This window comes from Sarcophilus harrisii, chromosome 1 (assembly GCF_902635505.1).
Source record: "Sarcophilus harrisii chromosome 1, mSarHar1.11, whole genome shotgun sequence".
Classification (NCBI taxonomy): Eukaryota; Metazoa; Chordata; class Mammalia; order Dasyuromorphia; family Dasyuridae; genus Sarcophilus; species Sarcophilus harrisii.
Window position 1 is genome coordinate 337,379,917 of NC_045426.1, and position 11,656 is coordinate 337,391,572.

Sequence of the window (11,656 nt, forward strand, 5' to 3'; positions counted from 1 at the left end):
CCGGTTTTTTATAAAATCCCCAGCCCCTCCAGGCTAACCATTGTGATAACCTCTACCCATTAACTCTTAACAATTACTCTGTTAGCATATTTAAACAGTCCTTTAAAAGTAGATTACCCAGAAGTCTGGTGGCTGAGGGGGATTTTTCTCCTAATCTTCTGTGTTTTTCTTGCTGGGGCAGTATCCACACCCATCCTTAGTAGAAACTTTTCCCCCCAGGTAACCTGTTAAAGTGTGGAGAAGAGTCTTGTAGATTTTGAACTAGATACTGGATTTCTAAAGTTTGCATTGATCTCAACTGAAGTGAGGCTCCCCATCCACCTACCCAAGGTTATGATGTCTACTAGACCAAATGTGGCTGTCTTCCGTTCCCAAACTCCCCTGAAGCAAGAACTACCAACAGTGAAACTTGAAGAGTTTTCTTGGGATCAGGAATCCATCCATGGAGGAGGTCTATCCAGACGAGAAGCCTGCCGACAGCGTTTCAGACACTTCTGCTACCAGGAGTCAGCTGGCCCAAAGGAGGCTCTCAGCAGGCTCCGGGAGCTTTGCTGCCAGTGGTTAAGGCCAGAGGCCCACACCAAAAAACAGATCCTGGAGCTGCTGGTGCTTGAGCAGTTCCTCCTTGTCCTACCTAGAGATATTCAGGACTGGGTGCGTGGGAAGCACCCCAAGAATGGCGATGAAGTCGTGACCCTTGTGGAGGATTTGCAGACAGACCTTAGCAAAGCAAGGCCTACGGTAAGAAGAAAAATCTAGTTTGTTGTAATAAAATCTGTATGGGAGAGAGTTAAGATTAGGCAGCCTGGGGTAAAAGAAGTTCTGAATATCCAAAACTGATCCCCTCAGGCTAGAAAAATGGCCCAATCCATTAATATGTTATTTAAGAAGGAAATAGATTACTTTCATTTGGACTCAAGAAACAGTTATTGCACAGATTTAAGACAGGAGAAGTATATGCCTAGACAAATATCTGTGTAAAAAGGCCCCCAAGAGATTTAGTAGACTGGATGGAATGAGTCAACGGTATAGAAAAAGGTACTGAGATTTTAGGCATTTTCTAGGCTGTATATTCCTTGAAACTGACAGCTTGCCTTATCAAAACTTTTTATGTCTCCCCTCTGTGTCGCCATAGAGTAGGGATTTAATGTTGAAGGAATGGCCAGCTGGATGAAATATAAACACAGGGGTCATCTGAGGTGGGTAGGGAACATGTGAGGATGACCTTGGGGAACTAGGGTTCAGCCAGAAAAGATCAAACTCGGGGGACCTGAGTGAAAGTGTACAAATATTTGAAAGGCTGATCCCTGGAAAAGGCACTAGGCTTTTTTTACTTGGCCCCATTCTCTAAAAATAAAATAAATAACTAGATTATTATTTACAGGAGGTTCTTCTAGCCTTTGATTTCTAAAACTGGTAGATCAGGGAGATACGTTCCTTGGGATGAAGACTTATGCCTATCTGTGTAGTTGTTAATAGATAAGGAAGTTCAGTAGCCTTCTTTTCTAGAGAGCTATCCTTATTAGGTTATGCTAGAAGAAATACCTAAAGCAATGGAGTGGGGCCTGTATAAGTATAAATAAAAGAGTGTATGTGAATAGAGAACTAGCCTCAAAGTATTGAAGAATCAAGTTCTCTGCTGCTATGTGTGACCCTCGATAGTGACCCAGACATAGCTATCATGGAATTGGAATAGTAGAGGGAAATTCCCCATGCAGATGAAGTCACTAGTTGAATTTGGGGAAATAGGGGAAGAAATCTCTTAGAAAAGGGACCTTCTTTTATTTGTTCTAGTGATTTATTCACTTAATGATCTGAAGGTCCATCAGTACACTGCTGTGTTCCACCTTGAATGAACTGCAAAAATAAATAAGGCAATATTCTTGCCCTTTAGGAACTTACAGTCTAGGGGAAATATATAAAATGGCTACATAAGCAAATACACCACAGATTGAGACTATGATAAAAAGTAGTGTGAAAGACGCCTTGGGAGCCTGGAAGGCCCAGTTTCATGTCTGATCTCTGATACATACTGGCAAAGTCACCTTGGGCAAATCAGCTAATCTTTGCCCCAGGAAGTTGCAGAGAAGATACCAAACTGCATTGGTGGAAGAAGTTAACTCCCTAAAAGTTTCCCACACCTATGAAACCACAGGTCTTATGAAGTGTTATGTCATCAGATGATCCAATGAAAGCGAAATCATTTTCACTTGGAAAGTAGGGAGGAAAAGCTTCTTGTGGAAATAGCAATAAGAGCTAGGTCTTGAAGGATGGGTAGGACTTCAACAGAAGATGGAGGAAGAGTATAACATGGATGTTCTAGGCATCAGATATAGGAAAGTGTGGGAATTTACTTGCTGATTACAGATCATGTAGAAGTAATGTAAGAGAAGGCAGGAAAGGTAGGTTAAAGTCAGATTATGGAAGCCTTTCAATATTACTCAAAAAAAGTCTTATCTTAATTTATTAGGCATTGAAGAGTCCCTAAAATACTTGTCTAGTTTTTATCTTAACAACTGGCAATTATTTTTTTCTGGTTTTGCTTTCAGGATTGATGATATAGTATTAACCTCTCCCAACTTTTCTCTCCCACTCTTGCTCTGTTCCTTGCTGACTTTAGGAATTCAATGAAATATTTGTTTCTTCTAGTCCCACCTTTCTAGAGGTAGTTTTATTTTAAGGGGATTTAGAATTTCCACTATTTGAGTAATGAATGATTTTTCATAAAAATCTCATCTTTATGGGTGGTCCCAGGTATTTGGCCACACATCCAGGTGGCTAATGCCCTCGGAAAAGCCAACAAGCCTGATCACTGGAGTGGAGCCCCAGAATCCCCAACTGGAACCAGCCAAATCTTTAAAAGAGGGAAAGTGGAGTCTTCTAGCTAAGTCCAAGCAACAGTTAACTCCTGGCCTACAAGGGGAATTCCATGCCTACCAAGAGAAAGGTGAGGAGCTACACTTCTCCTGGGGAGCCTGGGAGTGATCCAAGGTGAGAATAGGGGTATAAACACATGGCAGGGAAAAGGAGAAGTTAGTAGTTAGTTTTTGCTGGGTCTTTTCATCACCAGTAAGTGTTGTCCTACCTCTTCCTACCCCACATATTGCCACAACTGGCCCTGAGTAGTGAGCAGAGAAGTTGTAAAATAGTTATGGACATGTAAAAAATTTTTTTTTATTTACAAGATATATGCATGGGTAATTTTTCAGCATTGATAATTGCAAAACCTTTTGTTCCAATTTTTTCCCTCCACCCCCTCCCCCAGATGGCAGGTTGACCAATACATGTAAAATATATTAAAGTATAAGTTAAATACAATATATGTATACATGTCCAAACAGTTATTTTATTGTACAAAAAGAATCAGACTTTGAAATAGTGTATAATTAACCTGTGAAGGAAATCAAAAATGCAGGTGGACAAAAATAGAAGGATTGGGAATTCTAGCTAGTGGTTCATAGTCATCTCCCAGAGTTCTTTCGCTGGGTCTAGCTGGTTCAATTCATTACTGCTCTCCTGGAACTGATTTGCTTCATCACATTGTTGAAGATGGCCATGTCCATCAGAATTGATCATCATATAGTATTGCTGTTGAAGTATATAATGGGTCTGGTCCTGCTCGTTTCACTCAGCATCAGTTCATGTAAGTCTCTCTAGGCCTTTCTAAAATCATTCCACTGGTCATTTCTTACAGAACAATAATATTCCATAATATTCATATATCACAATTTATTCAGCCATTCTCCAATTGATGGGCATCCACTCAGTTTCCAGTTTCTGATCACTACAAAGAGAGCTGCCACAAACATTCTTGCATATACAGGTTCCTTTCCCTTCTTTAAAATCTCTTTGGTTGGATTCATTCACAACTCTACCAACAATGCATCAGTGTCCCTGTTTTCCCACATCCCCTCCAACATTCCACATTATCTTTTCCTGTCATTCTAGCCAATCTGACAGGTGTGTAGTGGTATCTCAGAGTTGTTTTAATTTGCATTTCTCTGATTAATAATGACTTGGAGCACCTTTTCATATGGCTTAGAAATGGTTTCGATTTCTTCATCTGAGAATTGTCTGTTCATATCCTTTGACCATTTATCAGTGGAGAATGGCTCGATTTCTTATAAATCAGAGTCAATTCTCTATATATTTTGGAAATGAGGCCTTTATCAGAATCTTTGACTAAAAATGTTTTCCCAAAACAGGGACACTGATACATTGTTGGTGGAATTGTGAACACATCCAGCCATTCTGGAGAGCCATTAGGAACTATGCCCAAAAAGTTATCAAACTGTGCATACCCTTTGATCCAACAGTGTCTCTACTGGGCTTATACCCCAAAGAGATACTAAAAAAGGGAAAGGGACCTGTATGTGCCAAAATGTTTGTGGCAGCCCTGTTTGTAGTGGCCAGAAGCTGGAAAATGAATGGATGCCCATCAATTGGAGAATGGTTGAGTAAATTGTGGTATATGAATGTTATGGAATATTATTGTTCTGTAAGAAATGACCAGCAGGATGAATACAGAGAGGATTGGCGAGACATGAACTGATGCTGAGTGAAATGAGCAGAACCAGGAAATCATTATATACCTCAACAGCGCTACTGTATGAGGATGTATTCTGATAGAAGTGGATTTCTTCAACAAAGACAAGATCTGATTTAGTTTCAATTGATCAAGGATGAACAGAAGCAGTTACACCCAAAGAAAGAACACTAGAAAATGAATGTAAATTGCTTGCATTTTTGTTCTTCTTCCCAGGTTATTTATACCTTCTAAATCCAATTCTCCCTGAGCAATAAGAAAACTGTTCGGTTCTGCACACATATATTGTATCCAAGATCTACTGTATTCTATTTAACATGTATAGGACTGCTTGCCATCTGGGAGAGAGGATGGTGGGAGGGAGGGGAAAAATTAGAACAGAAGTGAGTGCAAGAGATAATGTTGTAAAAAATTACCCTGGCATAGGTTCTGTCAATAAAAAGTTATTTAAAAAATAAAATAAAATAAATAAAAATGTTTTCCCAGTTTATTGCTTCCCTTCTAATCTTGTCTGCATTCGTTTTGTTTGTACAAAAACTTTTCAATTTGACATAATCAAAATTTTCTATTTTGTGATCAGTAATGATCTCTAGTTCTTCTTTGGTCATAAATTCCTTCCTCTTCTACAGGTCTGAGAGGTGAACTATCCTATGTTCTTCTAATTTATTTATAATCTCATTTTTTTATGCCCAGGTCATGAACCCATTTTGACCTTATCTTGGTGTACGATGTTAAGTATGGATCAATGCCTAGGTTCTGCCATACTAATTTCCAATTTTCCCAGCAGTTTTTGTCAAACAGTGAGTTCTTATCCCAAAAGCTGGGGTCTTTGGGTTTGTCAAACACTAGATTATTAAAGTTATTGACTGTTTTGTCCTTTGAACCTAACCTATTCCACTGATCAACTAGTCTATTTCTTAGCCAATACCAAATGGTTTTGGTAACTGCTGCTTTAGTTACGGACATTTTAATAATGCTTTTCACCTCCCTCAGGCTCAACTGTTCTTCAAGGCCATTCTCCTTCCCAGGAGGAGAGATCTAGAGACCTGGAGTTGGCAACTGTGCTGGTGAGCTAGGGGTTTTAAATGTTTCTCTCAGGTTTACAGAATGACTCTTATTGGGATCCCAAGAGGGAGGAAAGAGAGAGACCAATGGTGAATATGGACAGGGATAGACCCAGTCGACCAACAAATTAACTTTTGGGAATTCGGTTCCTTTCCCCCAAAGAGCACCATAAGTCCTTAGATCAGTTATGTCAATCTCAAATGGAAAAGAAGCCTTGCATGTACATTATTGACTTTAAAAACTACATAATATTAGCTTATTTTTTTATTGCATTCTGTTTCCTGATTATATTTCAATCTGGTTCAGGCAGAGTGTTTGACTTTTCTACTGTCAGTAGGTTATTCCAATCTCTTCCTCATACTCTCTGTTCATCATCTCCTTTCTCCTAAATCTCTCCAAATCTACAGCATATACTTTGCTCCCAATCCCCGCCTCTATTTTATCAATACTGCTGAGAAAGGGTGTGGAGTGAGGAAAGCCAATTGTGTCTTTATCTCTTTATCTTTCTCGGGGGATTTCTAGGAGTCCCTGACGGTTGAGGATGTTGTAGTGGAGAAAGTCTGGCCTGCACCCTCTCTAGGTAAGATTCCTCAACTATAGAAGGTTTGAGCATTATCTCCATTATAATTTCTTCTCATTTGGCTTTTTTAACCACTTATCCCTATGTAAATAAGCATTCCATCAAAGAAAGGGTAACAATTAAATTCACCAAGTATATTTTTATGCACTAATTGCCGGGAATATAAAGAAAAATACTAGATTGTTTTCTGTTGTGTTTTCCTTTCTCCCTAATAGACTCCACACTAGATCTTTAAAGCAATGAGCCCTCCCTTTTGCTTGCTCACAGCTCTTTTCTGGCCCTTGCAATACCCACAATACTATAAATACCCCAGTTGGGGAGCCTTAAACTAGAATGGGAAGACCGGGCAAAATGGAGAAAATACCTTTTGTAAATGCCAATGATCTGACCCAATTACCCAGTTCCAACTATACTGCTAACCTATAAATTATTTAAATAAATTTACTCTCAGCAGCCTCAGTACATTTCTAGGTTAGGGACAACTAATAGTTGATGTCTTAATACATAGGTTTTAAGAAGTAATGACAGTTCAGCAGATGAGGGGAGGGGAGAGGAGGACTACCAAAAACCAGTAGTCAAGGCTTTATATCTATTGCTTAATCTTCCTTTTCCCTTAAACTAAGAAAGTTTGCTCTTTGCTAATATTCACATACCTCAGGAGAGTAAAAGTAATCTGAGGCAACTATAGCCATGTCACTGCTATCCCAAAAGATACTAGAAAGGAGCAAAGAAATTATAGGGAGAGGGGAGGTTCAGCCCTGAGTGCTAGCTTATAGTCATTCATATGAAGCATTTCTTTATCCTTGATCACTCCAAGCATTACAAATAGCTATAAACAGAACATTCTATCATAGCCCAGGCAATCTGAACTTTCTGAAAGTCAATGGGGGAATGGGACATATAGACCGTTCACAGCCAGGATGCTATTGGCTTATTGTGAGAATGTGACCTGGGCCTCTTGTTGAGTCAAATGCTATCTTAATATCTCTGGCAGTCCCCAAATTCTGTGACTCAAAGCAAAATAAACCCAAAAAAAAGTGTCATCTCCAACAAGTGAAAGTTATACTGTTGTTTTTTTCCTTTGGAATCAAAGAAAGAGTGCTTTGCCACTGCCTCTGCTGCTGCGCTCTTTCTATGATGTTGGGCAGGTCACTCCACCTCTCAACTGTCATAGACAATTCTCTAATTACTAAATTGCTGGAAAGCATTTCAATACATGAGTTCATCTCATTGATGCTATTTGCTTCCTAGTGTCATTCACTCCCTTACTTATTCCCCTCTCTGAGGGAACACCAGAGTAAGATTCTTCTATCTCTTCTCCTGAAGTACAGTATTATTTTTACCTCCCATCTTTTGCATTGTGGTTTTTTCCCCAAGTCCACATTGTCATCAAGTATCCTTCTCTGTGTTGAGCCTGTTGCCTACTTATGTGTCTGTTTTACATTACCCAGGGCCTGGAATTGGAACACAGAATAGGGAAAAAATAAAGCAAGAAGGTTCAGAAAAACCTGCAACACTTCCAGAAAAGATGGGCAAGGATGTTTGCTTGATGTCCAATAGGGAAGGTTTACAAGAGATTCAGTGGGGTGCTGACAAACAATGGGGCCCTACTACTTCAGAGGGTAAAGGAATAGGCTCCTCTAGTAAAAGTGAAGTTTGGGAAGTGAAAGTCTCTGATGTCCAAGATAAGTCCAAGCCTGAACTTGAGGAGACACCAAAGAAGTGCCCTGAGTGTGGAGTAAGCTTTTCCCAGTTGTCATGCCTCCAGGCACACAGAAGAACCCACGATTCCCTCAAGCCCTACCAGTGCCCATGTTGTGGGAAAAACTTTGGCCGGGGTTCCATCCTTAAGCTGCACCTGAGAACACACACAGATGAGCGTCCCTATGCGTGTTCCGAGTGTGGGGAATGCTTCCGGCAGAGTGGTCACCTGAGAAAACACCAGCAGACCCACTCTGCAGAGATGGCCTTCTTGTGCGCCGACTGCGGTCAGGGTTTCCAACAACGGTCCAGCCTCCTGCGACATTTACACAGCCATGCCAAGGAAACAGAGCCGGACATCAAACCCGCCTTCCTGTGCTCCATCTGTGGGCAGGGTTTCCAGCGGCAAGCCAATTTCCAGCGTCACCTGGGCCTCCATGGCGAGGAGAAGTCCCTCCAAGGTGCCGAGTGTGGCAAAAGCTTTCCTCCGGGTGCCAACGAGCAGCAGCAGCAGCAGCAGCAGCAGCAGCAAGCTCCCCTAGAGAAGAAGCCCCATGTGTGCGGTGAATGTGGCAAGGCCTTCCAGAGGAGCGAGCACCTGGTCACTCACCAGCGGATCCACACAGGAGAAAAGCCCTTCTCCTGCCAGGACTGCGGGAGGGCCTTTAGCCAGAGCTCCCAGCTCACCAGCCACCGCCGCGTACATACCGGGGAAAAGCCCTACGCCTGTTCGGAGTGTGGGAAGCACTTTGTGCGCCGCGCGGGCCTGGCCCGCCACATGCTGACCCACGGCGGGGAGCGGCCCCATCACTGCGGTCAGTGCAACAAGCGCTTCAGCCAGAGCCAGGACCTGAGCCGCCACCAGCGCAGCCACACTGGGGAGCGGCCCTGCCGCTGCAGCGAGTGTGGCGAGAGCTTCAGCCAGAGCGCCCACTTGGCTCGCCACCAACGCATCCACACTGGGGAGAAGCCGCACCCTTGTGACACCTGCGGCCGCTGCTTCCGAAACAGCTCCAACCTGGTCCGCCACATCCGCACCCACACCGGGGAGAGGCCCTACCACTGCAAAGCCTGCGGGCGGAGCTTCCGCCGCAATGCCCACCTGCAGCGTCACCTGGGGACCCACCCGGCCACTGACGCCCCAGAAGCAGGCAAAGAGCTCCAAGAAATGGGGGGCGCTAAGGAGGCCCCTCAGCAGTGCAAACAGTGTGGGAAGAGCTTCAGCAGGGGCTGTAACCTGCTTCGCCACCAAGCCATCCACACCGGGGCCAGGCCCTACTCCTGTAGCCAGTGTGGGCGGAGCTTCAGCCGCAATTCTCACCTGATGAGACACCTAAGGACCCATGTCAAGGAAACTCTGTATTAGGCAACCCTGAAATCCTTACTTGACCAGGACCCAAACCCTGCACCCCTCAGAGGGGTCTGTGCTGGGCCTTCTTGTGGACTGCCAGTCTTAAGAGAAAGTGACCTCATCTAGCTCCTCATTTGTGCATCAACCTCATACTCCTCCCTTGAAACAAAATAACTGCTTTTTTTTTTTTTTATAGTAGGGTTTTTTTTAATCCAAGTATAAACTTTATATTTATCAATGTTGAATTTCTTGTTATAATTGCTTTAGCTCAATGTCAGGAAAAACCTTTCTTTTTTTTTTTTTTAATTTTTTTTTATTTTTTTTTTTATTTTTATTTTTTATTTTTTATTTTTATTTAATAGCCTTTTATTTACAGGATATATACATGGGTAACTTTACAGCATTAACAATTGCCAAACCTCTTGTTCCAATTTTCACCTCTTACCCCCAACCCTCCCTAAATGGCAGGATGACCAGTAGATGTTAAATATATTAAAATATAACTTAGATACACAATAAGTATACATGACCAAAACATTATTTTGCTGTACAAAAAGAATCAGACTCTGAATTATTGTACAATTAACTTGTGAAGGAAATCAAAAATGCAGGTGTGCATAAATATAGGGATTGGGAATTCAATGTAATGGTTTTTAGTCATCTCCCAGAGTTCTTTTTCTGGGTATAGCTAGTTCAGTTCATTACTGCTCCATTAGAAATGATTTGGTTGATCTTGTTGCTGAGGATGGCCTGATCCATCAGAACTGGTCATCATCTAGTATTGTTGTTGAAGTATATAATGATCTCCTGGTCCTGCTCAAAATAACTGCTTTTTAAAGTCTTCTTGGACTCTTCATGCACAACCCTCTTACTGACGGTTCTCACTTTCTCCTCAACCCAGGATTATTCTGAATGTTTGTTTAATGACCCTGATTTGCAAACCCAAAGACTTGGACCTTTGGGTTGTTAATCTAATGCATCCTAAGTAACTCCTCCTTAGATGTTTATTAACAGATTCTAGAACTGGTCACTACCTTATATTGGTAAAAGGCTTAAAAACAGTCAAATTAAGTCTGACGCTTCACAAAAAACTTCATATGGAGGGGAGACCCATTACCTTCCTGAAACTAAATGTTCTAAGCATTCTATCCAGACTTCTGCCTCAACTATTCTAGGGATAGGACAGTTAACATACTCCCATGTATTTGGGGGGAGAATCCCACTCAACTGAGTGTCCACCCAGGCAAGATTTGAAATGTTTTTTTTTCTTTAGACAAAATAATTCTTAAAAATTGCTTTCTATTTTGAATTTAACAAAAAATAATCTATGTACAAAGTAAAATTAACAAAGTATATGTAAAATTGAGCCTCTAACACAATTTACTTTTTTAAAGTATATAATAAATATATTATGCTACTTTTAAACTTAATATGCTTATGTTTTTCCCTGAATTTCCTTCTGTGCATTTAAGAAAAATATTGCCAGTGACCTTTTATCTCTCTATCTCTATCTTTTTAATTATTTCTTTTGCTCCCAATGTTATTGATAGCTCTTCTCAGTGGTTAAAACTCTGGGCCTGGAGTCAGGGACATGAATTCAAATTTGGTCTCAGACCTTTACAAGCAGTGTGAATGATAAAGTCATAATCTGTTTGCCTCAGAGTTCTCAGCTGTAAAATGGAGATAATCATATCACTTATTTTGCAAGAGAATGATAAGGATCAAATAAGATAATATTTACAAGAAGGAATTAGCATACTGTATGGCACAGAGTATGCACTACATAAATGCTTATTCCCTCTACTGCCAAATAATATATTTTTTAAAAAGACAATTCTTGTAACATAAGCATAGTCAAGCAAATCCATACATTTGACATGTCCCAAAATGTAAAACAGGAATTTATAAAAAAGGAATATTAAAAAGCATATCTACTTGGCTATCTTTCTTTTTTTTTTTTTTTTTTTTATTTAATAGCCTTTTATTTACAGGATATATACATGGGTAACTTTACAGCATTAACGATTGCCAAACCTCTTGTTCCAATTTTTCACCTCTTACCCCCACCTCCCTAAATGGCAGGATGACCAGTAGATGTTAAATATATTAAAATATAACTTAGATACACAATAAGTATACATGACCAAAACATTATTTTGCTGTACAAAAAGAATCAGACTCTGAATTATTGTACAATTAGCTTGTGAAGGAAATCAAAAATGCAGGTGTGCATAAATATAGGGATTGAATTCAATGTATGGTTTTTAGTCATCTCCCAGAGTTCTTTTTCTGGGTATAGCTAGTTCAGTTCATTACTGCTCCATTAGAAATGATTTGGTTGATCTTGTTGCTGAGGATGGCCTGATCCATCAGAACTGGTCATCATCTAGTATTGTTGTTGAAGTATATAATG

The 11,656-nt window shown here is 40.7% G+C and overlaps 1 protein-coding gene across 1 annotated transcript; it reads left to right on the top strand.

The window, feature by feature from the left end:
• The first annotated feature begins 336 nt into the window (after window positions 1-336).
• On the top strand, window positions 337-9,258 carry ZSCAN10 (zinc finger and SCAN domain containing 10). The gene is made up of 5 exons (XM_023497715.2): window positions 337-741; window positions 2,755-2,947; window positions 5,540-5,613; window positions 6,134-6,191; window positions 7,643-9,258. Exons 1-5 carry the CDS (start codon window positions 337-339, stop codon window positions 9,256-9,258), a joined length of 2,346 nt encoding a protein of 781 aa, XP_023353483.2.
• The last annotated feature ends 2,398 nt before the right edge of the window (window positions 9,259-11,656 follow it).